The sequence below is a fragment of the Syngnathus acus genome, chromosome 24 (genome assembly GCF_901709675.1).
Source record: "Syngnathus acus chromosome 24, fSynAcu1.2, whole genome shotgun sequence".
Lineage (NCBI taxonomy): Eukaryota > Metazoa > Chordata > Actinopteri > Syngnathiformes > Syngnathidae > Syngnathus > Syngnathus acus.
In genome coordinates, this window is record NC_051108.1 from 2,221,082 (window position 1) to 2,247,807 (window position 26,726).

Below are 26,726 nucleotides of genomic sequence, written 5' to 3' on the forward strand. Positions count from 1 at the left end.
AAATAAGTGCCGTGGCGCCATAATTGTTGGGGGAAACAGAAAAATGCAAGCAAAACCATCATTACGGAAAGAAAAAAAAAAAATCTCACTGCCACTTAAAGCTCACACATTCAAACCTCAAACTCATTCTTTTCCCGCAAAGTCATTTTGTGGCCTTGAAAACTACTTGTTTGGCTCCTCGGTGTCCTTCTCTCTGGCTTCGAAGGCGCTCTTGCTGATGCACACCTCCTCCAGGGCTTCCATGATCTCTTTCATATCGGCAGCCAGCTCCTGGTAGCTCTCCTTCAGATCATCCTGCTGCTGTTTCAGATCCATGGCAGCTGCTAGAAGCTCTTGGGCCTGGACTCTGCACTGGCTCCTCAGCTGCTCCACGTCCGCCAGCATGCTCTCCATGCTGTCCATCAGCTCGTTCAAACCCTGCTTCCATTCCGCCGGCGGCCATTCCGACAGCGTCCATTCCACCGACGTCCCCACCACTGCTTCTGCTTTTGGTTCTGGTTCTGTCTTTGAGTCTTCTTCCATGACTGATAGCTGGAAGACAAGTGAATCACTCAACTTGTAGCTAATCTGGTGCGCTTGGGCGCCATGGGGGGCTGCGCCGACCTCTAATCCATTTCTATCCCAAGTGACACCCTCCAGACGGATTGGCAGCCGCCCACAGTCTTGACACTCAGGTGCATCATCGCACCTTGTGGCAATGCAACCAATCTTGCCATTTGCTCTCCTTTTATATTGAATACAGAGCAGTCATTCTATCACAATGACTATCCAGCAAACTGCTCAAACCTTGGGATAAATATATATATATATTTTTTTACCAATTTCCATTGCTTGAAAACATATTGAAATAATATATAAATAATAAAAATAGTGCTGCAAAGGTGCCTAGCCTTTAAATGTGTGTCGAGATGAGGATGACCTCACCACTTCAAGTCTCTTATCAAGGCAAGACAACTTGCTCTGCAATAGATGACAAGCGATGCCCTTTAAATACAGAATTGTCAACAAAAGTGGTTTTAAAACTATTCATTAATTGATATATACATATTTATATATTTTTACAATATGCATAATTATTCATGTGAAGTCCTTAATCGTGTAAATTGACTCAATGACAACTAAAACCCATTTTCCATTACATTACAGTTAAAAAGGGAAAAAACAAAAAAGTTATTCAAAATAATCAATGCAACAGTTCCACCTAAAATGAAAGAAATCGATCAAACATCACATAGCTAAAATAAGAGAAATGCTTACTTGTTTCTCTGGTTGTTATGTGCACGTATGTAGACTGAAGATAAGTGGATCCTCTCAGGAACTCGCCCACTGCTCACGAGATGCACGCAACACACAAAAAGCGACAAAAAAAATTTTTTTTTGTCAATATTTGTATTTATCTACATTTATTTTGAGCCTTAGACTTATTTTCAAAATAATATGGAAGCGTGATATTATTTAAATACTTAAATTATAAATATTTTTGCAAGACAATATTTTCCACTCTGTAATAAAGAAAAGAAACAATTGAGAATGACGATATCAATTTTGCTAAGTAAATAGACTGGTGGTTTTGGACATTCATCTTTTACAAGCATAGTTTATTACCATATTTTAACTGAGAAGTGCGTTCAATTTGTAGTTCTCACATTTCCGCCAGAGGGCAGTGTTGTAATGCGTTTAGTGCTTTTCAGCATTATCGAGCCAGTTTTTCCACTGCGTGTGTTTTGGTATCAAGTCAAGCATGCGATGTTGGAAATGATGTGATTGATTATATTGTTTGTATTTCGACTTTCATGTGATTATTCCCATATTTATGAGAGCCTGCTCGGCACATGCGATCATTTAAATTCCAATATTGTGTGTGAAAGTGCATGTGAGAGAGCTGTGCGGGGGGTTTCAGGAGTATGGATTATTTGCTATTCAGGGAGTCCAGCCAAGCGTGAGGCAGAGGAGAGAAAAGAATCATTGTTGTGGTCCAGATGAGTGTCAGAGGTGCCTGGCGATATAGGGGCTTTTTTTTTTTAGGGGGGACAAAAACACACTTGCAACAACGACCTGACCCCCATCATATAAGGTCTATTTTAGAACTTCTCCCCCCAAAAAAAAAAAAAATCACATTTAAATGTGCTTTATCCCAGATGCGACGATTATCCCCAAACTGCAGCTTAATATTCCGCAGACACCAAAGAAGACCGAACTGGAAAGAAAATTCCACAAATGGGTCTTTTCTTCAAAGGGGAATTGCACAAACAGTTGAGCTCCACCCCAAGCCTTTTATATCGGGATCACTTTCCTTCTTCTGGTAAATGGGTGGGATTCCCGATCCCGTCCCCCCGGGGGGAAGAGTACAGCTACATGAATGGCTAATTTTTTTTTTTCCTCCAACAATGGGACCTCCCTCGCTTCCAGAGAATTACTTTTCCGTACTGTTAGTGACGCAACAGTTCAGATTTTTAGATTTGACTGGGGGGGTGGAATAAAAACATGGCGGCATTGTCATGGAAAAATGTGGGCACCTGTTGGAAGATGCTAGGAATAGCTCCTCGAAGCAATACTTGACCTCATTCGTTTTTCCGACGCATCGCTTAGCTTGGAACGCTTGCGAAAGTAATGTAAAGCAGAGCTTGAGCGAGGGATGAGAAACATTTCAAAGAAGACGAGAACAGATGTGCCTTTCATGTCGCTACCGCCCTTTTCACAAAAAAACTAAACGGGCCTCGCGAATCGACCAAACAATCCATCAGACAAGAACCAAACAAGGAATGTTGACCTAGTTATTGTTGTTGCATTCAACCCAGTTTTTCTTCCACATGCTGTCATGTTTCGTGTCCTTTTGGGTTTTTCCTGCCCTCTGCCAGGACCTCATTTGAGGCTGGAAAGCAGGTTTTCAGACACCAGGGGAAATCTGCTTTGCCTCCGCTCCCCTCGCAGCTCATTATAGCGTGAACTAATTGCATGCTAACTTTAGCAAAGTGGTAGCCTACTTCCGTCCGTTTGCTATCTGTAAAGTAGGTTGGGGATGGAGCTGACACTTAACATCCCGGACAGAGGGAAACTTTTACCTGAGCAGTCCGCTTGGCAAAACAAATTGAATTTATAATCTGAGCAAAAGTGAAACCAACTAAGTGAGGCTAGCGTTTGAAAAGATCAGTTGATTCAAGCTAAGCTAATATGGGCTCGATTGTTTCATTGGATCTGAACTCAGATAAGCTCTTTTGAACGGCGCTACAGTATGGCTGCTACACGGGGCAACGGCCAGAGATGGCATGACACACCCTCTTTGGCATTTCCTGCTTTCCTCATGACCTCATGCGCTAATGTCCATTAATCCCGGCCAACTCTCGACAGCCCATTCTGTCTCAGGGTATGCTATCACAAAGGCTCTCCCACACACAGTCAGCAGAGCATGACTCCCAGTATTTCCCAGCTGATGGTGGAGATAAGCTTTGTCGTGAGCCGAGGTGTCTCTTTGTGCGTGCGAGCGAGCGAGCGCGTGGAGGTCGACGTATAGCTTGGCCTAGGGGAAAACCGCGCGGCAATGTCATGGCGACGGCAATCTGTTTCAAATCGTGTAAACAAATGTACACGGTACCCTGCGGGCGTTTTTCTTCAGTCTTGGGGTTTGTGCTGTTCTAATTGATTTGTTGACAACCGGAGGAGTCTTTTTAAGAGGAGCCAAGACCATAAACGTTTGTGTTGAACTCCAAAGTATTTGGACTATGAGACATGTCGGTTCACGTCGAAGCGTAAACGATTATAACCAGCTATAAAGTTTTTTTTTCCCTGGAAGCCGAGACGCTGACATGCCGAGAGGTCAGCGATGTTAATAGACAGCTTCGGCTTTGTTTGCGTGTTGGGCTGCTACCTGAGGCCAAATGCTTATCACTGCCAGGACTTTAGCGGTTTCAGTTGACAATGAAGTCATCTCGCATCGGGAAAACCGATATTACATGCAAAAGCCTTCAAGGCCCAGGCGGCCAAACGGACCGCCGGATCGGCGGCGTTATTGTTGACTACGAAACAATCCCGCCATGTATAAATCACATTGAAATTAACAATACAGTCACGAGACAAAGATCTCTTTGGATGGGTATCGGATAGTTCTCAATGGAATAAAATTACATTCTTCGTGGGGGGGGGGGAAATAAAGGGCATAGCAAGGAGGGGCCGGGAGGTGGATAATAGACATGCCTGGGGTTCCTCATTGTGACCCCGTTTCCATTCAGGAGATATGAACCAATCCAGCATCCGTGTTTTTTCCACTTAGCTTAGCTTAGCCGCTAACAGCTGGGGAGATGGTAACCTGGCTTCACCCAAGCTTAATAAAAACAGTCGATGCATTTATTATTTATCTCACGTCCTGACTGACATGATACAGATCTTAAAATTAATAATTCACTGTGAACCAGATGGGTGCGTGGTAGCTAATGCGCGCGTTAGTAAATCTGCCTCTAAATGAATGCCAGTTGAATGATGTTTTTTTTGCCCGTATCACATGTTTATTTTCTTTTTTAAATCTCGATAGAACATATTCGGAGACTCAACAACCTCTACCAGTACGGTGTAACTTCAAACCAGCAACAGAACAAACATTTCCCACCCTGTTTTGGCAGATCTTTCAGATTTACTAGCTTTTTTATTTGATTTTTTTTAAAACAGGGAGAGGCACTTTGTTGGTCATGTGGAGTCAATACTACATGAAATTAATTTCTGTTGGGCACACATCAAACACCTTCTGCTAGACTTTTTGTCCGACTTTGAAAATCAAATGATGAATGGTGCGCTCGCAGCTGTCAAGTCACTTTGGCGCTTTCCCCATGACGAATGTTTTTAGTGCTGGAATTTGCCCCATGATGTCTTTGCGTTTATGATGTGTAACATGTCTGTCCCTTGAAGATAATCTCAAATTAGCCCCCTCATCTGTACAAAACTCACATTACTCTGTTTTTTGCCCTGATGGGAAAGTTTGGCTGTGTGAAGGCTGAGGATCAAGCCGTGTATCATTTTCGGCTTTGGTCTGAACCAGAGGACCAAATTACAAGATGCACTTGAAGTTCTGTGATGTCACACTCTGGCTGTTATTCTTAGAAGCATATCTTGCAGGTGATTTGGACTCGTGGGTTTTGCAATCAGGCCTGTTGTTGATGATACTTTATCTGCTTGTTTTATAAATCCTCGCTTGAGGCAGGAGGAGGGCACTGGGGTTGGCGACCTTTGACCTTAGGCTGGAAGCCTTCCCTGCTGGCATGTCACGTCAGGGCAGAGGCGTGACGAAACGGACAAAAGGGGTAGAAATTGAGGCGACGCAAAATGAATAGGGACCTTAAGCGGTAATATATTCTGACATTACCCCAAAAAAAAAAAAAAGTGAAGCCTAGCAAGACAAGATTTTTTTTTTCTGCTCCATGTAGCTACTTGCTTGTAATCCTTTTCTTACAGTGAGTCTGCACGGAATTAATGGTCATGCATGACGGATAAGCTGTCGCCCATCCATCATCTCCTGTGTCTTACGCTGCACAGCTGAGTGATTTTATTTATTTTTTTGCCGCTGGCCACACAGGAAAGGGAAACGTGCGGTCTCGGCACGAGCTGGCCGTCTCGCTTGTCCATTGCTACACGTGCGTGTACCCCATCGTTGACCTTAAGCTAGCTGGGATAGGCTCCAGCTCAATGTTTAATGTTTCCAAATATGTTGGCTTCGTGTTTCCTGTTCAAGTCAGGTGTGTATGTTATATAATTTTTTTTGTTTGTACGGGGTAGTTCAGGTCCAGCCCACATTTCCACGCCTGAAACTGGCAGCAGCAGACCGACATGCTCAGACGCGTTCTGTGCTGCAATTGTATTTTTAGCCGAACCGAGTAGAGATGACTTCCCTTTTTTTATTTATATATATATGTAAAACATGACCAAGGTCCCACTGCAATGTCAAAATAGCAATCATGTATGAAGTCTTGTTCATCCCTAAGAGCTTCTTTGTTGGGACCTGGGATGTCATCAGATCTGATTTCGAAGTCTGTCAAAGGGGGATTTGGCGGGAGATTAGACCTTCATTTAAATTTCAACACCTCCGCTGGCAATTACACTGATGACTGGGCCCATTTGCACCGGTTCTCTCAAAGAACACTCGTTTTCATATCCAAGCTCCGGAATGCTTCAAAACCCAAGCGTGTGAAAACTAAAGCAATATTTCCCATAGGAAATAATGTAAATCCAATTAATCCGTTCCAGACACCTTCAACGTTTACCTTCTTTCGGCTTAATCCTGAAATAAAATTTTGTGGAGAACAAATTGTGGGCTCCCATGCTTGAATACAGCACGCTATTCCTGGCCGTATATTCATTTGAATGTACGTGAGAAAGGCGGAGGGTCATAATGACCCATATAAAAAGCAGTGGCGAGCAAGTTGGCAAACATTTCAATGTTATTCAGCGTGCCCTATTAAATTAGAGAGCAGGCAGGCTATGTGATCTGAAGTCGCTCAAATAAATGTTTTTTCAGGCTCCGGTGGCAAACGTTTACATTTGGCTGCTTTTCTCCTCGCAGCTGGTCGCGTGGGCCGAGCAGCTGCGTTTTTGAACGTTGGCACGGACCAACACGAGCGAACCCAAATCTCACGTGTCGGGTGTCTCGTCGATGAAGACGGGGTCAGCGTCTTTGTGGTCTTGTCGGTATGTGCGTGGCTTGGCGAAGGGCGGCGACCTCGCCCTAACAACAAAGTAATTTATCTCCCCGCCATTGAAAAAAAAAAAAATGGCAAGCACCCCGCCACCAACTCCTCTTTATCCAAGTCTCCCACTCAGCAGCTGTTCCTCTCACTTTCCATCCCCCCCCCCCACCCGCACCAGCCGCACTATGATGCCTTTGTTTTATTGTTTGGCAGCGTCTTGACCCCCCCCTCATCTGGAGCAGGACAGGGGTCCGACTCCCTCAGACTGCAGCCGCTCAGCTGTATGCATCAGCTTTTAAATCTGTTTTTCTGAAAGCTAGCCATACCGCCGCGCTAGTTCTTAACACCTATGTCTTTATGCTGAGTTTGCACTTTTCTTGCAAAATGCAAAACTTCATTCAGTGTTGCCAGATTTGGTGGCTTTTCCCAACAATGTGGATCTCAGCCCATATTTGCGGCTCCGCGGGTAAACATTCGTAGCAGCGGGCCGTGCTGTGTAAAAAATAAATAGCACGTTGGTTTCCTGCACGGTTTTACGCTTTCCCAACTTTGCGACGTCAACGTCTCGCCTGTGGACATGTCGGGACGATAACAATCAGAGCTGTTTACCCTCCAGGGCCGCTTTTCCTCATCGGAAATAACTCGGAGTAAATGGGCAGAGAGAAGAGAGACGGCGTAAACTGAAATAGAGATAACCGCTTCATGGGGATTTGGCGGCGTATAAATAAATAAATGCCTATTTTTGTTTTTGGAACTTTCCTGTTATTTCCGCAGCGCCATGTGACGTTGAGTTGGTGCGACCGACTGTCCAACAGGTGGTGTCAGCTATTGGAGCTTGCCCCCTCAGAGCTTGAACAAAAGCTGGGGATATTTTGGAATGCCGGCTTGTGTCTGGCTCTTGTCGCACTCTTTGTGTGTTCCATGTGTGTGTGTCAGTGTGTGGTCAGCTCCGGACTGGCCATTGTGCCCTTGGCCCTCAGCAGATGTGGTCTGAACAATGAGCCGGGTAAATAAAAGGAAGTGGTTTATAAATAGCCCCTTATGTCTGCATGAGTGGTGTTCTGCTGCAATGTGTGTGTGTGTGTGTGTGTGTGTGTGTGTGTGTGTGTGTGTGTGTGTGTGCGTTCCTGTTTGTATTGGACAGATTTTACTGTAGAAAGTTGCGATAACGCAGGTGCCGTTTGTTTCAATATCAAGCTAGCTTTTCCCTTTCCGGCATTTCCATAAATTTGTCCTCGTGGTTGCTTTCACTTAGCACGACACCCAACCGTTGCTAACCATAACAGCAGCACCTACCGAGTCCGTCCAATGAATTGAAACGGTGGCGCCTGATTGGCTGCCCGCACATTCGGGTCATTCGAGGGAAGAATTTGCTGCTCTTGAGTGGCAGTTTATATTTCAAGCCCGGCGACCTAGATTCGGGGTTCTGTTACAGCTCCTCGGGGACGCGTGGCCACTTACAATCAGTGTGTGTGCGTGTGTGTTGCAGGCCGGGGGTCCGTGCTGGGCAGGAGCAACCGGGTGTTGTCCGCCGATGCCCTCAATTAACAATATTATAATTTTTCATAAAAAATTTTAGCAATCACTTTGGCATTTTCTTTCGGGCTCGCTTGCAACAAAACCCGCCACTTTATTATGTCGGGCGAGACTGGACTGATTGGCGAATAGCGCGGAGGCTGAGGGGAGGGGGGGGGGGGAGCAGCCATTTTCTTTTGCTACTGTAAATAATAGCCCCCGCTTGAGTTGGACGGCCTTCACGGCTCCTTTTGTGCGCCGTGACATCCGAGGTTCCCTAAAGAGAGCGAGCGGGTCTCCAGCCCGGCATGGGAACGGCAGAGTATTAGCGCCATCTGAATATGAGGCAAAGTAAGCCTCGGCAAGGTGCCAACACACACTCCTGCCTTTTTATTCATCCTACTAAAAGCCACACAGGCAGGAGAGCAAGTCATAATTCACGTCGCCGGACTCACCCCGTGGCTTTATTGAATTCAGGTTGCAACACTTTTGCCATCAAATTTGTTCTTAAATCCGTATTATGAACTCTTGCTAAATATTTTTTTGGTGGTATTCAACAGTGTGAGGGCAAAATGGGTTTTGTTCAAATATCTCAGGTGTCAAGTGTAAGATGGTGTTGAACGTTCCAAAGTTCCTTTTGAGGTTTACGACTTTATCGTGGAGAACTCATGACTCGTGAAAGGTGACAAGGATCACAGCAAGCTAGCAAAAAAAGCAAAGACGTCAACATTTCCTGGTCATCATATGTCCGCAGGAAAGTCGGAGGAGATAGAAATCAAATCGGTTGTCACATGAACGTGATTCACCTGCCTAATGATGTGGCATCCTGTTTGCTAGCTTGATCTGTAAACAACCAAATGAGACATGCAGGAAGCAGGGTGGGGCGGAGCTGATTGTTCTTCCTGTAGATTGCCAAAACAATTCACAAGTTCCCTGCCGCTCATCTCCTCCATGTAGAACAATGACCAGAAGACTGTGCAACTTTTTGGGGGATCAACATCTCATGGAGTTTTCTCGTTCCGAACCTTTTGCGGTCAACAGAACTTGGAGCCATAAATCGAGCTCACCCTTCGTCACATTTTGGGTCAGACGCCCAGCGCAGCTTCTTTGCGGTCAGGAAGTGGGCTGCTCAAATACGGGAGCCCCCCTACCTCCTCCTCCTCCTCCCCCCTCCTTCCAGTTAGTGGGCAGTCAGTTTGCTTGCTTCCATCTGATCCATCTGTGTGGTTCTCTCATTCTCTCACTATCGACCTCATGCGCAGATCGGATCGCCTTGACAGAAAGCCTGTTTATTTATTTTTCCCCCCACCAAATGATAAAACCCTCGGACGTGGGATTAACGTGATGGAATACCGGGTGAGCAAGGCTAGTCCTGGGCATGATGGCCCAGAGGTGAGTGACAGCTTGTCATTGTTGTGATTGCGGGCAAAACAAAAAAATGGGTTTCCACTTAGTCCAGTCCAAGTAGAATTGTAATTGCATTATGCTACGAAAGCCGCTTTGACCTACTTTCATTTGATTTTAAATTATTTAAATTATATTTATTATTTAATTATTGTTATGAATTATATTTTATTATATTAAATTATATTTTTTAAATTATTTTTCGTAACGTTGCAAAACAAATGTCATCACGGCAACAACTTGTATGCGGTGATTCTTTTTTTTTAGGCGTATTTTGCTGCATGTCACATGTTTCCCCTTGATTGCAAAAAGTCCCTCACTCCCTATTCTATTGGACTCCTTTTCCTGGAGCGAGACCCCCGTCTTGTATTTTTAATCTCGGGCCAAACACCGCTTCCTCCACGTATCCGCTACTGTACTAGCCTCAATAACTCATACACACACACGGAAACACACACACACACAATGGTACAACGGCAAAGTCTTGGAGGAGGGCGGCAAGACTCCCAAATTCCTGAATTTGTCTTGGCACCGCAACAAGCAGACAATCTCTGGGGAATACCGTCCGGGAAAGTAAAATCTAGGAAAGCGGAAATCGATACGTGACTTTAGTGAATTCCTTCAGTGAACAATAACATGAACTCATTAATTCGAGAATCTGTGAAGGGATTTTTTTTTTTATGTCTGCTTACACACTCTTAAGCATTTGCAAGAGGCCGGTTTCTTCAAGGCTTGAGTTTACTATGTTGTCCAAAAGCAAATACCGCTTGTGTGTGTGTGCGTGCCAGTAAATGTTGAATAGGCCGTGTGTGTGAACCCTCTTTGGCGTTAACGCCGGGCCAGCGTGATGAGGAACAAAGTCGTTTATTGGCAACGAAAGCATTTGCCCGCTGGATCCTCACGCCGCGATGAACGCTTGCTGTCGCCACGGCGACCGTGTGAGAACTACAGTCCAGTTGAGTCGCTGCGTTTTTCAGCAACAAGGATTTAATTAAAAGTTTCGAAGGCCCCGTGTGGTCTTTGTGTATCTCCGAGATTTCAATGGCGGGATGGCTTTTAAAGCATTGATCAATTTGTCCTGATTGGCTTTACGGGAACCGAAGCACCCTCTCGGGTCATTTGCCGCAATTTTCTGTCATCGGCTGGTCGCGCTCGGCTGAAGCAAAGCGTTCCGTCTGTCGCCGCCGCGTGTGTTTACCAAAGTTGGAGATGCTCATTCCGCTCCAAAGGGGGTGAAGCTTTAAGGCCTTCGTGGGTCAGCGGACCTTCAGGAGGTCGCGCTTCTTGGGCTTGATTATTGTGTCGGTTGGGAGCTGGGAGGGGGTCCATTTGTCCCCTTAAAGCTTAGGTGTCAAACTCGAGGCTCGGGGGCCAGATGCGGCCCGCCACATCATTTTATGTGGCCCGCAAAGACAAATTTTCTTCACTTTAAAGAATAGAGCTTTTTGAGATATTTCGACAATTTTTACTAGTCTCTGATTTCAAAACTAGTTATGGAAACTATGGCTACGACAAAAATGAGTTTGACGCCGCTATTGGCTAGCTAGCCCAATGCTAGCAAGGCTTCTTGCTCCAAAAGTTGGGAATATTTTGAGACTATTGTTGATGCGGCTCATCCACCCCCCCCTAATATCTGCGTGCGCGACGCGTCTGGGCCTCCCGTGTCTTTTCTTACACTTCATTGAGCTGCTGGAGTTTTCTCTGATCTGGCTTTTGTTTGAGCCGGCCTATTGATCAAGCGCTCCCATAGCCGCACAGCATGTAAAAGTGTCTCCAAAGCGTTCCACTCTGATTGTACGTGGGGAGAAAAAGATGAAGGGAGCGGGGAGAACTTAATGGAGAACTCCTTGTCATTTGTGGCTTGGGGAGTGCTGGATGGGGAGGAGTCAGGGGGAGGGGAATGAGCCAGCAGGGAAGGAGCAGAGGCCATTCACACACACATACTCACACTCGCATTAAAAGCCACTCGGGAACACTTTTCCACACGCTCCGTGGGCGATGGATGTGTTGCCACAGGGGAGGGACGGATGAAGAGCCGAGCCAGGAAGGGAGCGACCCCCCCCCTCCCTTGGAACCAAGGGACACAGTAGCCAGTCAGAGTGTGAGCGAGGAGTGGACTGCACACTTTTGACTCCCTGGAGAAAGGATTCACAATGAACTTATACGAGGGAATCACTTTTTGGAATACTCGGACCATGTGATGCACGAGGCAGATCTTTGTCACCCTTGAAACTTTGTCACCATGCCGACCGGTAAGGACTCCTTGTGTGCATTTGTGGAATGAGTTCAAAAATGGACAAGATTATTATTTGATCGTTGGGTTTTACTTGACAGCTGCGTGCGAAGCGACCCCGTTGTCCGAGAAGACATGCGCTTGTTTTCTTACAGAGGGCGTTGAAAGCGGCGCGTTTGCTTTCTCGCAAGTTCATTTGGACCTTTCGGGATTTTAATTGAAGTGTCTGAGGAATTCTGGCTAGGCTCAGCAGAGAAATAAGAACATTTAATAGTTTGTTCGAATGCCTGTAAATGTTAAATAAGGACATAAGTGGCACCATGTTGAAGTGTGAGTGAGTTTTTATGAAATTATTTTTAGCAAGAACAACCACAAATTGCTGTTGATGGGGAGGGGGGGCAGTTTCCTTTCGCTGCGAGTGCCGCCGGGATGCCATTCTGCAGCCTGTGACCCAAATTAGAGTCTTAAGGGTAGCCCAATTGGGAAAGGGGAGGGGGGGGGGCTACAAATGGCAAAGCAAGGAAGGAGGGGGGGGGTAATTACTGTTTAGAGCAAACTATTTAGTTTTGAGGTGATGGAGACAAGGAGTCGAAGAAATGCCAGTGGTTGGACATTTGTGTGATTTATTGCAGCAGGCCGAAATCCAATCAGGTCAGAGAATGAGACGAGGGTCGCACGGGTGGCCCAAAATTGGCGGCCATCGCCTAAAAATAGCCGGTGTAAGTTTTCCCACCGCTGCTGATTTATTCCAATCCTGCGCGTGAAAAGTAGAAGTGAAAGTTTTTTTGCAAGCTGATTAGGGAATTTATGAGTCATTGTGCATGTTTGACCTTTAGCACTCTCTTCCAGGGAATAAAAAAAAAAAATGCAGCCAATTAGCAGTAGAAGATAGTGTTTACAAAAAAAAAAAACTGGATTGCTGAGTCAGCACAGGTCTTTGTTGGGGCAGATGATACAAGCCCGCCCCCTTGCCCCCCCCCCTCCCCCTAGTGTGCTGCTGTGAAATCCTGAGTGACACTTTAAGGTCCTTAGCGTCAGTTGAGATCAAGTCTGCATCTCTATCACGGCGGCCGTCCCGCTGATGACATCACATTTAGACTTTGGAGGGTTAGAAAGGGATGGATTCAAATTGACGGATGGTCACCAGTGGGAGAAAGGAAACATGGGAGGGACCAATAGCAAAAAGGGAGTGGGTGGCGTTTGGCCTTTTGTCCTCTCCTTGCTTCTTCCTACTTTCATTCATCCGAGGGGCCCTCCTCCTCTCCCTCGTGCACATATTCGGCATTTTTGCAATATTACGAGATCTGATATATTTGGAGCTGACCTAGAAACGATATGTTGACCACCAAGGTTGAATGAAACATCTCTGGAATGAAGATAGATTAGCTTTGAATGCATTCAAGAAAGTGTGAAGAACATTTTTATACGCTGGGGGGAGGTGCCATTTTTTCCCCCGAATCTGAAAAACTAAACCTGGTTGTTGATTTGGCACATGATGAGTCACTCTTTTTTTTTTTTTGGGCTTTCTGGTATGATGGAGAACACACCCTGCACACCATGAGAGGGGGAACAGTCCCAACCTGCATACTTTGCAATTAGAGATCATTGACATGGATCAGGTTGAACATAATCTGGAGAGGAGGTAACCTTAGCTCGCTTCTGTGTGTGTGTGTGTCGTTCTCTGTGTACACGAGCCAATTCACCCAGGAAACGTGCAGGGTGGGTCCCAAACATGAAGGTGGGAAGGAAGGCTTGGACAAACACAAGATGGAGCAATCGCTACTCATGTTTGGCTTACAAAAGGAAACGCTTGCTTTCGCTACGCTAACCTGACTTGGCCTTCAGTGTGTGTGTGTGTGTGTGTGTGTGTGTGTGTGTGTGTGTGTGTGTGTGTGTGTGTGTGTGTGTGTGTGTGTGTGTGTGTGTGTGTGTGTGTGTGTGTGTGTGTGTGTGTGTGTGTGTGTGTGTGTGTTTGTGTGTTGCCCACCTGTAACTAGATAAAATAGCTAATGTGAGGGTCATTAGGCTTTAAACTCTATTAGTCTTATCTCCTTGGTGATAAACTAGCTGTTGTGCGATGCACACACACACGCACACACACACTCCATAGTTTAAGTGTATCGCTGCCAGTGATAAGCGTCTGATGCATTTATTAAAGGGCAAAGGAAACGTCCAGTTAGCTATTAATATCACGATTGATGATAATGTCGGCCTTTGTGCTTTGTGTACTTGCTTATCAGAACCCCCCTCCTCCTCCGCCCCTCCCACCCCGCACGTCTTTCATCGAACCGATTCATTATTATTGTCTGGCGTGTCATCGTAAAAAAAAAAAAAAAAGTGGGTCAGGACCTGTGATGTTCTCCATCACTGAGCAGGGCCGGCTGCCAGTGCGAGGCGTCGGTGCACCCACTCGAAAGGTGAGAGAGTGTGAGGGCACGCTCTATTGATTTCTTTTGAAGCCGCGGTCAGTTTCCCGTTTCATGTAGCTTTTTTTTTTTTTTTTTTGGGAAGGCGACTGTGTGATCTGGACGGAAGACTGGACTTAGGAGGATCTTAACGGCTCGGTCCGTGAGCCAGTTTGGCAGCGTCCTGATGTGAAATAAGCGCAAACATAAACCCGCCTGTCTTGGTGGAATAGGCCTTTCATTCATTGCCCGAGGCGAGCGCTCAGATTGAGACGGTATCTTAATACAAGCCTTCGTCTAAAAGCTCCGCATTCCTTGAAATGAGCGTATTTTATCTCTCCTTGGCTCGTCCTGATTAGAATTCTTGTCTCAATCCAAACCGTGACGGTTGGACCGCGGTCAGCTAGCATGCTAGGAATTCCCGTTTGTAAACCGATAGCCTCCGTAATTCTGATTGTCTGTTTTTCCCCTCTCTTCAGATGACTACAGCTATCTACCCGATGCGTTGCCACCTGTACCCGAAGTCCCGGACTCTGGCTCAGTCCTGAGCTCCAGCGACATCCCCGCCCGTTGCCTCGGCAACCCGGCCTTCCGTTACGCCTCCTCGCGCTATTGCTCAGCCCACAGCATGGACTCGTCTCTGGACAGCGCCGAAAGACCCGTCAGCTACAGCTCCACCTCTTCCTCCGCTTCCTCCCGGGACAGTCACTGCTCGCTGGGCAGCCGCTCCACCCTTGTCCACACCCCCCACTGCAACCCGGTGAACTCGGACCCGGACTCCGGGGCCATACGTCTGGAACTGGTTCCCGCCCGGCAGCTGGGATGCGGAGAGGAGGACCCCAGAGATGACGGAGGGATGGAAACAGGAAGGCAGCCGGGCAGGAAGGGCACTGAACAGACACCGACGGATCACTCGGAACCGGAGCTGGGTCTCGACGGGGGCATAGAACGGATCGCTCAGGTGCAAGGACCCAGGACCTATGTGGACCGTGTGGTGCAGGAGATTCTGGACACAGAGAGAACCTATGTCCAAGACCTGAGAAGCATCGTGGAGGTAAGAAATCAACACTTTGGGAATTCCAAACTTAGGCCTTAGTGTCTATAAATAAATGAAATCCATTCACGTTCCACGTTTGAAGCCGAGATTCAAACCCAGAACCTCCCGACTGCGACTTGTTTGAACCTGAGTGAGGTCAAGGTAGCTTGAGTTCAAAGTGACCGTTGTAAACGTTTTAGTCAGGTAGGCGGTTGACTTTGTTCCTTTCAAGAGCGAGGGCACCTTTCAATCAGCTGATAACACACACACACACACACACACATTGGGTTGTTGTGTATCTCGCACACGTGACACACACCAACACACACACTACCGCTTGTTGTCCGTCAGAAACTTCTCAACACAATAGGGTCACCTGTGCTCGCAGCCTTCGGGGTCGGTTGAGTTACACGACACCGGTGCCTTTGTACTGCAGGAACAGGCGCACATTGAAAACGTGTGTACCTAAACACACACACTGTACACACACACATATTTAGACAAACGGGCTATTTTTTAACGTTTTGCTTGGAGGTGAATAGATCTTGTTTGCTTCCTTTCAAGGATTTGCAGACTTTGGTTTGGATGGTCCGGGCGAGTTGGGTCACCTTTCTTGATCCCTTCTTATTGTGATTGACCTTTTCTAGTTCTCAAATGGGTCCAACAGATGTGACGCATGTCCGTTAGCCACTTTGGATTCAAGCGATACCTAGAGTTGGCCCGGTAGAATTGGCCTTCAACGCACTGCCCGGCAAATCCCAGCGTTCCATTTCCTGATACCTGATACTTTGAAATTCGATGGCTGCTGACCTAGACCCTAACCGGAACCGGAACCCCCTCACCTGGTGGGAGTCTGTTAATCCCCGAAACAGCAAACAAGACTCGTAATCAATCTGACTTTAAAATCGCTTGGTCCAGTTGGAGACAAACTGAGTCAAGACAGAAGATTAGCGGTGACACTTGTGATTGATGTTCCGCTTTCCCGGATGCAGAGGTGAGGAAAAGCCACAGGCTGACGACGGGAGGCTAGGAAGAAGAATTTAGCTCGGGAGATAACAGCAGGTTAAGACAACACGGAAGAGGGCTTAAGAGCTGCAGACCACCACCAGTCCACGTTTAACGGACCACCCACTCTTGGATTACCGCTTTCCACGGCGGTCCAGTGTTCAGACGCCAGAATAAATCTGCATCCGAGCTGTCCCTGCCTCTTTAATGTTGAGGGTATCCGTAGCAGCAATGCTAACGTACCAAAGCCTGCATTATTGCAAACCCCGTCTTCCATAATCCCTGAGTCCATGCTGCTTCCTGCAAACCAAGAGGGTGTGACAGGCCCAAGACAAATATTGACCCAGACTCCCATGGGCCCGGGATCTCTCTGTGCTCATACCCGTCCTGCGAGTGAACTGTCATGTGGGCCTGAACTTTGAATATCCAAAAAAACCAAATTCTGGTTGTTACTACCTCCAAAGCTGCAAGGAAAATAATTTCTTTTGGACTATAATCATTTTGGTGAGTCAGCGCTTTTTCAGCTAACTCCCAGGATTAGCGTTGGTAATGAAGCCAATCAGTCATCTAATCTCAATTTTTTTTTTTTTCTTTCTGCGCTATGACACCTGATAAACATGGCGAGGCCTTTGGGAAGTCACCTGTGACAATTCCAGTGGGGATGTTTACACTGGTAATCGTCGAGAGTAATGACTTCCTACTACAGTGCAGGGTAAAGTGTTTGGATTGGAAAGGAGTCTGCGTTAGAGGAGGTTAATGGTTAACTCCACCCAGCGTCAAGTTAGTACATGTTGAGGCTGATGCTTAGCGGGGGAGTTTACCTGCCGAGAGGTGCGTAAGCTGCCCGTTCTTGAGCTCAGTCAGGCTGGAGGAGAACGCATTGAGGGAGAGAGGTCGTCAAGCCGGGTCACATCCGTGACCCCGCGACTAATAGAGCATCACCTTACACATAACCTCACATAATGAACAGAATCTTGACGCGGTCCCCCCCCTCTGACATGACCCCTAGATGGCGCTAGTTCTATTAATCATGTTTTTAACCCTAGACTTTTGTTTTGAATATTAGCATTAGCATTAGCATATATGCTGTGAAATGTGACGAGTGCTTATGCAAACTGTGCTTGGAGGTAAAATGACGTTTTTGCTTCGCGATGTGATGTCATAACCAACACGAGCATCTCAAGTTCACCGGCTAATTCAGAAATAATTCAATCCGCACTCAAATTCCTGTGGGCAGTGCTTGCACTGAGTTTATCGCAAGGCGCAATTCTATGATGATTATTGGCAGATTAATAAACAACTTTTTTCCAACGACTTTTCCGAACCTATAAAAAAACAAAAGGAAACAGCTGCAGGACATTTTCTTCATTGTGTGCTTGCACGGGTGAATTTGAAGCAAACATTCTTTCCGCATTAACAGTTTTTTCTAAAATTGCTTGTCGCAACAGATACAATCAATGCTGTCAGATTCTAATTTTTATGGACTCTATTTTTATTGATTTATGTGCAATTCATGGTGAGAAGTGTTCCACGCGCTATAGACGCCAAGATAAAAGTTGCGTAAGGTCGAATTGAATTGACTGACTTTGAAACCGGGAGAGGTAGATCATTAACACCCAAGATGAGAACTTTTATTGCTGACCACCAGTCTTTCTTTAAATTTAAAAAAATATTTAAAACTTTATTAAACCCACACAAAAAATTTTAAGTCATCTTTTCCTCCTCCTCTTTGTAGGACTACTTGGAGATCAGCAACCAGGCTCGGCTGGGTTTGAGCAATGAGGACAAAGGCTCACTATTTGGCAACATCCGGGACATCTACCACTTCAATAGGTACGGCATTTTTTTTACATTTGTTTTGTTTTATATCCACTCATGAAACTCGGACAGTCAGTCCCTATCTGCCCCGCCCCCTCCCCCCCCCGTGCAGTTTGAAGAATAGTCGAGCATCATGGTGGTCTTTGGAGATAAACATGCTGCCACCCAGTCATTTGTCAGCTGTCGGACAGCCCCCCCAAAAAAAAAAAAAAAAAAAGTGAACCAGTCTAAGAAAGCACAAAAGCAGTTTCAAGCAGTGACCTCAAGCGTTAGTCATGAAACAATAACTTCAGCACCAGGGGACAGTTTTGTGAACACAGGAGCTGCGCTTTTCAATTCAAGGAAGCTTCAGCACTAATTTCTCTTCCCGACTTGACACAATAGTCACAAACAAGAAAGCAGAGCATTATTTTATGGTCCAATGTGTGATTGGTGTGATCTGGGAACATGGCGGACATGTTTGTTTTCAGGGATTTGCTTCACGAGCTGGAAAAGTGCAACGCGGACCCCGTGGCCATCGCTGAATGCTTCGTATCGAAGGTAAGAACGATTGTTTTGGTTTGTGGTTGACAGTTGAAAGGCCACATCGTCGCTGAATGAGTTCATATTCATCGTTCTTGGCAGAGGATCAAGAATATATGCCTGTTTCTGACGAGGTTTCATTCCAGCGTTTGTGTTCAAATAGTGCATCGACGCCGTTTATTTGCCTGACTATGTAACAACTATCATGTCGTTTCAAGCTCGAGTGCTTTTCGTCACCTTTTCCAACGCCCAGACAAATTTTTTATTTTTTTTTCTTCCCCATGTTGCTTGTTGCGGCCTGTTCTGACACTCACGTAAACTTTGGACAAATGGAAGAACAGGGAATTTATTTATGACTTTTCTGCTCCGAAACACATTTTGAAAACGACCAACTTTGTTGGATGGAAAACAAATCAAGGAGAGAACATCCAAGATGACATATCAAAATTGGTCGTTTTTTTTTTTTTATGTAATTGATATATTTTGAGGGCACGTCTGCATTTTCCCATACGCACACGCCGCACAAATTAGTACTCTATCCAAACGTTTATATGTCCTGCGGTCGCTGTACTAAAGTTCAGCCCAATGTGTATTAGCGCTTCGTGTGTGCCATCAAAAAAAAAAAAAACTGGATGGCGGACACATCTGGTTGCGTTTAGGCCCGCCGTGTGGTAGCAGATTACTGGAGACGAGGAGGAGGAGGAGACCTCTGCTCTTCAATTTAGCTCCTTTTTCCCATGGAGAACCTCCGGCTACTGAATTATTGGCTTGAGGTCCTTCAAGTTTCCCTACGGAGATAAAAATAAAAAGCAGACGTGATATCTGATCATCTTTGCTGTTTGTGATTTCGCTTCCTGATCCCCCCCCCCGCAGTGTTTATGGACGCGAATAGATGTCGGCGAGACATGTCTCGTGTTACGCAACAGCAGGGGGTGGGGGGAGGTTCAAGTCAAATTTTGAGTTGCCAGGCAAACTTTTCAAGTTTGATGTTCACGGAGGCGACCAAGGTCTCAATTAAGGGGGCGGACAAGTTGAACGAAGCGCTTTTGAATCGCTGTTGGTTGATTGAAAAGCAGAGTCAGCATTTTTTGTACGCCTGGCTCCTAATTTTAAGTACAGGCCGATGAGCCCGATAGACCTGAAATTATTTCACCAGCACGGCTCCGGTTATGTCCAACGAAGCCATGTTGGTTTTTTTGGTCTCATTTTTTTTTTTTTTTGTAATTGCAGAGTGAAGAATTCCACATTTACACTCAGTACTGCACCAATTACCCAAGGTAAGACGCTTGCATGACGACACTCGAACATCTGAGCTAGCATTATTATTATAGCGACACTATTCTGTCGCCCACGTTTCTTCCCAGAGTCTCGTATAACTCCGTCGTGTATGCGAGGAGTCAAATTGTCGGCCTCGGGGGGTCACTACCCGCCCCTCCCTTTTTTTCTTTCTTCGTTTACAGTAATGCTTGATGACATTCTTATAGCGCACGTTGTTGATAGAAGGTGTATTGTTGTTATCGACCTACTTCTAATTGTTGTCTGCCCTGCGGGACGCCTCGATGGACGAACGCGTGATGGTCTAGTTTGAAACGTGAGGCTGCTCCTTACCCTCAGGATGCAATTTCCCACGGTTTATGTTAATACCCTCGTGATGACATCGCTCATGTTTTTGGGGCCGTCGCCTCAACAACAGTCGTGTTTTGACCCGGCAGGTCGGTGGCTGTGCTCACCGAGTGCATGAGGAACAAGGCGTTGGCCAAGTTCTTCCGCGAACGCCAAGAATCTCTGCGCCACTCCTTACCCTTGGGCTCCTACCTGCTGAAGCCGGTGCAGAGGATCCTCAAGTACCATCTGCTGCTTCACGTACGGCATCTCCACTCTTGGAAAGCATATGGTACTCGCCGCTCCCCAGCTCACTTTGCCAACGTTTGTAGGAGATAGCCAACCATATGGAGAAGGACACGGAGACGTATGAGGTGGTGCAGGAAGCCATAGACACCATGCAGAGAGTAGCTTGGCACATCAACGACATGAAGAGGAAGCACGAGCATGCTGTGAGGCTGCAGGTACGACTCCAAACATCATTTCCGAATATTGCAGACTTTCATCGCCATGACGACCGATTCATTGCAGGAAATCCAAAGCTTGCTGACTAACTGGAAAGGCCCCGATCTGATTGGCTACGGCGAGCTGGTCCTGGAAGGGACGTTTCGACTGCAGCGGGCTAAGAACGAGAGGACGCTCTTCCTCTTCGATAAGCTTCTGCTTATCACGAAGAAACGGGAGGAAACGTTCACGTATAAGGCTCACATCCTGGTGGGTCGCCCGTCTTGTCACGTGACATTTTGTGACGAGCGACAGGACGCTTAAGCTGATGTCCTTTTTTGCAGTGCTGCAATTTGATGTTGGTGGAAGTCATCCCGAAAGAGCCGCTGAGTTTCAGCGTGTTTCACTACAAGAATCCAAAACTACAACACACGGTCCAGGTACCATCACATAACATACGTGCTGACTCGGCAAAAAAAAAAAAACAGTGTGGGTGCGTGTAAACCTTCTTTGTTGTGTAAGAAAGCAGAGTAGGGCTTTATCTCTTTTTTTATTTTTTATTTTGGGAAATGTGTGATGTTCTCTGATGTTTGATGCCGCCCGCAGGCCAAGTCCCAGCAAGATAAGCGCATGTGGATCTTGCACCTCAAGAGACTCATACTTGAAAATCACCCTGCCAAAATCCCTGCCAAGGTGAGCTTTGTTGTGATTTTGGCGACACCTGGTGTCCAAGATTATAATGACAGTCTAACCTGTTTAATTTCATCTTTTCTAGGCCAAACAAGCCATCCTGGAGATGGATGCAATGCGTAGGTGACACTCAATATAGCTTTTCATTTGTCAAGTGATATTTTGCAAATTAAAGTCTGATATTTCTTTTTTTTTCAGATCATCCTGGATTCCATTACAGTCCTGACGGTGAAAAGAAGGATTCCCCACACACCAAAGAAGGCCCCACTCCTCGCAGAGGACGTAGAAAAGGTGCGGATTGCAGCATTGAATCTAATCAAATCAAATAAGTTTTGTATAATAAATAAAATCAAATAATAAAAGTTTTGTAAATTAAATTAAATTAAATTAAATTAAATTAAATTAAATTAAATTAAATTAAATTAATAAAAGTTTTGTCTCCTCAGAACCGCTATCAAAAATACTGAAGAACGCCAAGCAGAATGCAGCCAACAGCGACGGCGAGAAGGTCAGTCATAAAGATGATGCACGGTTAAGGAACATGAGAACCCGCATCCACGCTAACAGAAACAACCCTTTGTATTTCCTCCCCTCCCTTAGCGAACAAGTCTGGGCTCGAGTTTGCTCTCTCCCGTGTCCCAGCTGGCTCTGGGGACCATAGGCCGCAGCCGCAGTCTCATCAACCAGTCGCAGGAGTCGTTGGACCCCGCTGACCACTACGACCACAGCGATAGAGATGAAGGGGAGGAGCCACACCAGCAAGATGCGGACGATGAGGACGAGAGCATCCTGGTAAAATGAGCTCATCGCCTACATTTGATATTTCTGGCGTTTTCTTGGACCTACATTTTGTGGCTGTGCCTTCAGGGTGGTGGAAAGAGGTTACGAGTCCCGGGGAAAGGCAGTCGGAAGAGGCTGAACCCTCAAGCATCGGTGGACAGTATCGAGCAGTGGAAAACCTTCAACATGAGCTCTTCAGATCTTCAGGTTTGGGACTGCTGAAAATACACTTGAGCACCTCTTTGGGATGCTTGTCTAAATCTTTCCGTCTGTCGCTTCAGAGAGCCAGGGAGTCTCTCGTAAGGGACGGGAGCCACCATCCGCCGCTCCGCAGGACCGCTCGTGTGACAGAAGAACCTCCAGAGTCGCCCGTCCCGTCGGTAGTCGTGACAGATAACGATCATTCCGTTCGAAACATCTGGGCGGACCACCGCGCTCGCAGGGCCATGTTCCCTACCAGACAGCGAACCGTGCACCCGGACGACGAGGACGATGACATCTACCAGACGTTCGTTCCCACTGAGCCGAGCGGACCGGAACCGGACTTACCCCGTGAGGGATCGGAGGCTACTTCGTCCCCACGGACCGCCCGGCCTTGCAGCTGGCACGTGGAGCAGATCCCCTCGGTCCAGGTTGAACCTCCATCCGGTGACAGCAGGGTTCTTCGAAGGGCGAGCAGCGTCGGCGAGAATGCCACCAAGGCTCGTGAAAGTCCAGATGACAACCAGGTCGGTCGCAACTTGGAAGTGATTCACACGGAGTCCTCCAGCAATGACATGTCGGGATCGTCATCAGCCGAGCAGCTGACCACGGATGACATCGAAAACGTGTACGACAACATCAGCTACGAGGACCTCAAGAAAATGGGCCTGATCAGAAGAGACTTGGACCAATGCCAAGCACGGAAAGAACCTTCTTCTGATGCACAGTGTTATCAGAGCCAAGCAGCTCGGGCACAAAATGTTCCAGATGCCCTCGGCACCTCAGAGCCCATCATTAAATTAGACAGATGTTCCAAAGAGCACATTCAGTTCTCCACCCTGGAAGGAAGTCCTGAGCTCAAGATAGTCGAGGAGAACATCTACGACACCATTTGTTTTCGGGATCCTCCATCCATGGATAATAAAACCGATCTAGTGACGTCAGAGCAGGACTTAACGTTTGTCTCGCAGGAGAGCCTTAACTTTGTCCCGTGTTCCTCAGAGCCAGAGTGCTCATCATCATCTGCTTCGTTGGCCTCCCGACAGTCACAGAAAGGCACCAAAACATCAGAGCGCGCCGATGAGCTCTGGGTCGACTTGGAGAACTACATCAGGAGCAACGAGAAGAAAGCCGACCGACTGCCCGCCGCCTTCCCAGTCAGTGCCGGTGAGTCGGCCAAGCAGCGATCCTCAGTCAACGGCAGTCCAACCAAAAAGTCTCCTGTGGCCAATCAACCGAGACACCCTCCCGTGCGCTCTTCACAATCCTTCAACATCCCCGCCATCAACATCCCTGACCTTCAAAGTGACGGAACCTCCGAAGACCCAAGTCCTGTTCCCACTCCGGTTCTGCCAGAGCCCCAGCCGGGCACGGTTAAGAGCATGCGTAACAGACTAGCCCGCCTCAGCAGCGGTAGCTTCCGGCTCGAGGACGACGACCTTGTAGAACTTCCTCCAAAAACACCTCCGCAGGGGGATAATCCCATCAAGGATATCCACCGTCTCTTCCCGGGGCAACTGGACTCGCCGCTGGCCTCTTCTTCTCTCCTGCTGGGCGAGTCCGTAGACTTCCCGTTAGAACTTATGGACAAAACTAAGAGTCGAGTCTTTTTGATGGCGCGGCAGTATAGCCAGAAGATCAAGAAAGCCAACCAGCTCCTGCGCATGAGGAGCATGGATCCCGGCGACTCTTGTAGCCGAGCAAGAGCCGACAGGAGGCAGAGAGACCTGGCGGCCATACTTGAAGAAAAAAAACAAGGGGGAGCCGCCATAGGTAAGACAATATTTGAGCAATTCCAAATGTTCTTTTGATGGTGACCTCTTGTCAATTTCTCGCATCTCCAGGTGCCAGGATAGCCGAGTATTCCCAGCTTTACGACCAAGTCGTGTTCAAGGAGTCCTCGGCGACGACACACCACGCTCATCCAGGTCTTTCCTCCTCTCCATCCATGCCCGAGACCTCCCTGGAGGAGGAATGGCTCCACTCCACCTACAGCAACGGCGAGCTCTCCAACTTCATGTCGTCCGCGGGCGACTTGCGCAACCCGCGGGGCGCTTCCACCCCTCAGCGCAGACTCGCCTCTTCCTGCTCCATCCCGTCGCTCAAGACCTCACCGAGCAGCCCCCCGCCGTCCCAGAGGTGGAGCTCCTGCATATCGGCACCGAGCGAGGAAGAGGAGCACGTCTACAGTACGATCAAGAGACATCCTTCCTTGAACGCACCGTCCTCGCCGTCTCGGAACTGTCAGTCGGCCAGCTCGCTAATTAGCGAGCAACCGGAGAAAAACCAACTTAAATGTAACGGGTCGACAGAGAGACTCCACGGTCCCAGTTTGGGCCGCGCCGGTCGACAGAGCAGCCTCCCTGAGAGGTCCACCCAAGGCGAATCGGACCTCACCTTACACGACGGCCAACACGTGGTGGTCCTGAACCGAGCGTCGGCCTTGAGCATCCTCGCCGCCACCCAGAACTACTTTGCCAACTTTAAGGACAACGGCGACGACGACGACTACGTGGAGATCCGCTCGGAGGACGAAGTAGAACCGGAGCGGGGCGGGCTGACGACGGCTGATCCTACCTACCGAAACCGGGTTCTGGTCCATTCGCGTAGTTTGCCCGGCACGCCCGTGCGCTCCAGCGACGCGTTGAGATCTCTGGAACGTGAACATCTGGAGAAATACCTGTGGAGCGAACCGCAGCAGAACCAGCCCAACATCGTCCAGTCTCTTCGGGAAAAATTCCAGTGTCTGAGCTCCACTAGCTTTGCCTGACCTCACAACCAAAATATTTACACGCTAACATACAAACTACAAATAAGGGATCTTGCTACTACTACTACTTTATCAACAATTTACCCAACAAACAAAAGGGAATATAACAAAGTTCTACAAAAGTCAAAACTGATATTTTTTAACGGTTAACAGTACTGTAAATAGAGATATTTTATCTAACAGGTTAATGGTCAAACATGGCGCTTTGAATAATGCTTGCAAGCTGCCTTGGCACTTCTCATGAAGTCATCAAACTTTCTTGAAATATTTGATCAATTGTGCTTACGGCAATACACACGCTTCACAAATTTGCACGTCGAATGGCTGTCTTCAGGGTAGAGTGTCACTTTGCACATACACTCCTTTTAGCAAATTTAGCTAGCACAAATATGCGATCCAACAATTATGCTTTAAAACAAGGGAACCTGCTGATATTTTACAATAAGAAACGTAAAGATTCATATTTATTTTGAACAGGTTAGAAAAAGGCAAATGTTGTAAGTGACACCTGTATTTTTTCATAATTTCAAATTATATTCTGGGACCATAATGGCTAGTTTTAAATTCATCACCCCAAATCTCGTATTTTGAAAATTAACACCGACTCGACAGTTGAAGGCATATGTTGATTTAAAAAAAGTTTGTATTAGTTTGTTTAAGATAGCAGCAACTTTGCTACAGATTACCCACACACCATTTTATTTATTCCAAAGCATCCCTGTAATATTTTACTAAGAGGGCAGGTCCATTACGGGTTGTAAATGAAAGACTCATGTATTTATTAAAAGATGTTTGGGGGTGTTCATTCGCCAAATTCAAGTCAAATACTGTGAATTGGTAGTTTCTTTCTTGTTTTGTTTTGTTATGCACTGCTTAATGCAAGTTCCAAATGTAAAGTTAGAAAGCACAACATCACGGTCTACTGTTCATATCACGACACATCAAAAATATAAGTTAGTACTATGAAGTATGTTTTTTTTTTATTGTATACGTTTGTCCTCTGCTTCACTGGTGGGGATTGTTGGTCTTCATTGACTCGTTTTTTTTTTTTTTTTGCACTTTTCTTCAAACGTCTACTTTGTAAACACTTTGTAAAGATATGTACATTTTAGGAAAGTTATTCTTGTATGTCATAGTATGCTTTACAATGCTTTAATGTTTAGGTCAAGTGTACTGTATATTTTTTTAACGGCTTAGTTGTCATTGCTCAACAAAACAACGTATTGGAGTTAATAAATTTCAATTTAAACTATGTGGTGTTTTTGTCCTCATTTAATATAAATAAAAGTTACTTTGAAATTGGTAACTTGTACGATGACCCTTGAACTCTATTGCTGAACGTTTCATAAAAAATTGGGGTTTGAATCTAGTATATGAATCTAATATATGATCATATACATATATATATGAAGTTGAATCATTAAATTATAGATTTGTATGCCTTCGTAATGGTTATTAACGTAAACGACCAGCAGGTGGCGCACTGTCTGATTGCTCGGCCATACCAGGTTCCGCGAAGAAGAACCAAGGGTTTATGGGATATGAAGTTTATACAAATCAAAATATAAAAACACGATATTCGTGCCGTTGCGTTACATATATTCAACATATTCCTATGTGATATAAATTCTAA

The 26,726-nt window shown here is 46.5% G+C and overlaps 1 protein-coding gene across 2 annotated transcripts; it reads left to right on the forward strand.

Annotated features, from left to right (window-relative positions):
* The first annotated feature begins 9,387 nt into the window (after positions 1–9,387).
* On the forward strand, positions 9,388–26,345 carry LOC119117928 (pleckstrin homology domain-containing family G member 1). 2 transcript variants are annotated; one of them, XM_037244575.1, is made up of 17 exons: positions 9,388–9,575; positions 14,705–15,279; positions 18,002–18,099; positions 18,555–18,624; positions 19,837–19,883; positions 20,319–20,469; positions 20,541–20,672; positions 20,740–20,922; positions 20,997–21,092; positions 21,259–21,345; positions 21,428–21,461; positions 21,541–21,633; positions 21,789–21,850; positions 21,943–22,134; positions 22,210–22,329; positions 22,404–24,096; positions 24,168–26,345. In XM_037244575.1, the coding sequence occupies exons 2-17, from the start codon at positions 14,854–14,856 to the stop codon at positions 25,091–25,093; spliced, it is 4,410 nt and encodes a 1,469-aa protein (XP_037100470.1). In that variant the 5' UTR covers positions 9,388–9,575; positions 14,705–14,853; the 3' UTR covers positions 25,094–26,345. The 2 variants fall into 2 exon arrangements, with proteins under 2 accessions (XP_037100470.1, XP_037100469.1); XM_037244574.1 differs by lacking the exon at positions 9,388–9,575 and adding an exon at positions 11,521–11,839.
* The last annotated feature ends 381 nt before the right edge of the window (positions 26,346–26,726 follow it).

Coding starts and splice junctions, on each gene's coding strand:
- LOC119117928 (XM_037244574.1), top strand. Junction 19,884..20,318: donor TACTGCACCAATTACCCAAG/GTAAGACGCTTG, acceptor TTGACCCGGCAG/GTCGGTGGCTGTGCTCACCG. Junction 20,470..20,540: donor AGTACCATCTGCTGCTTCAC/GTACGGCATCTC, acceptor CAACGTTTGTAG/GAGATAGCCAACCATATGGA.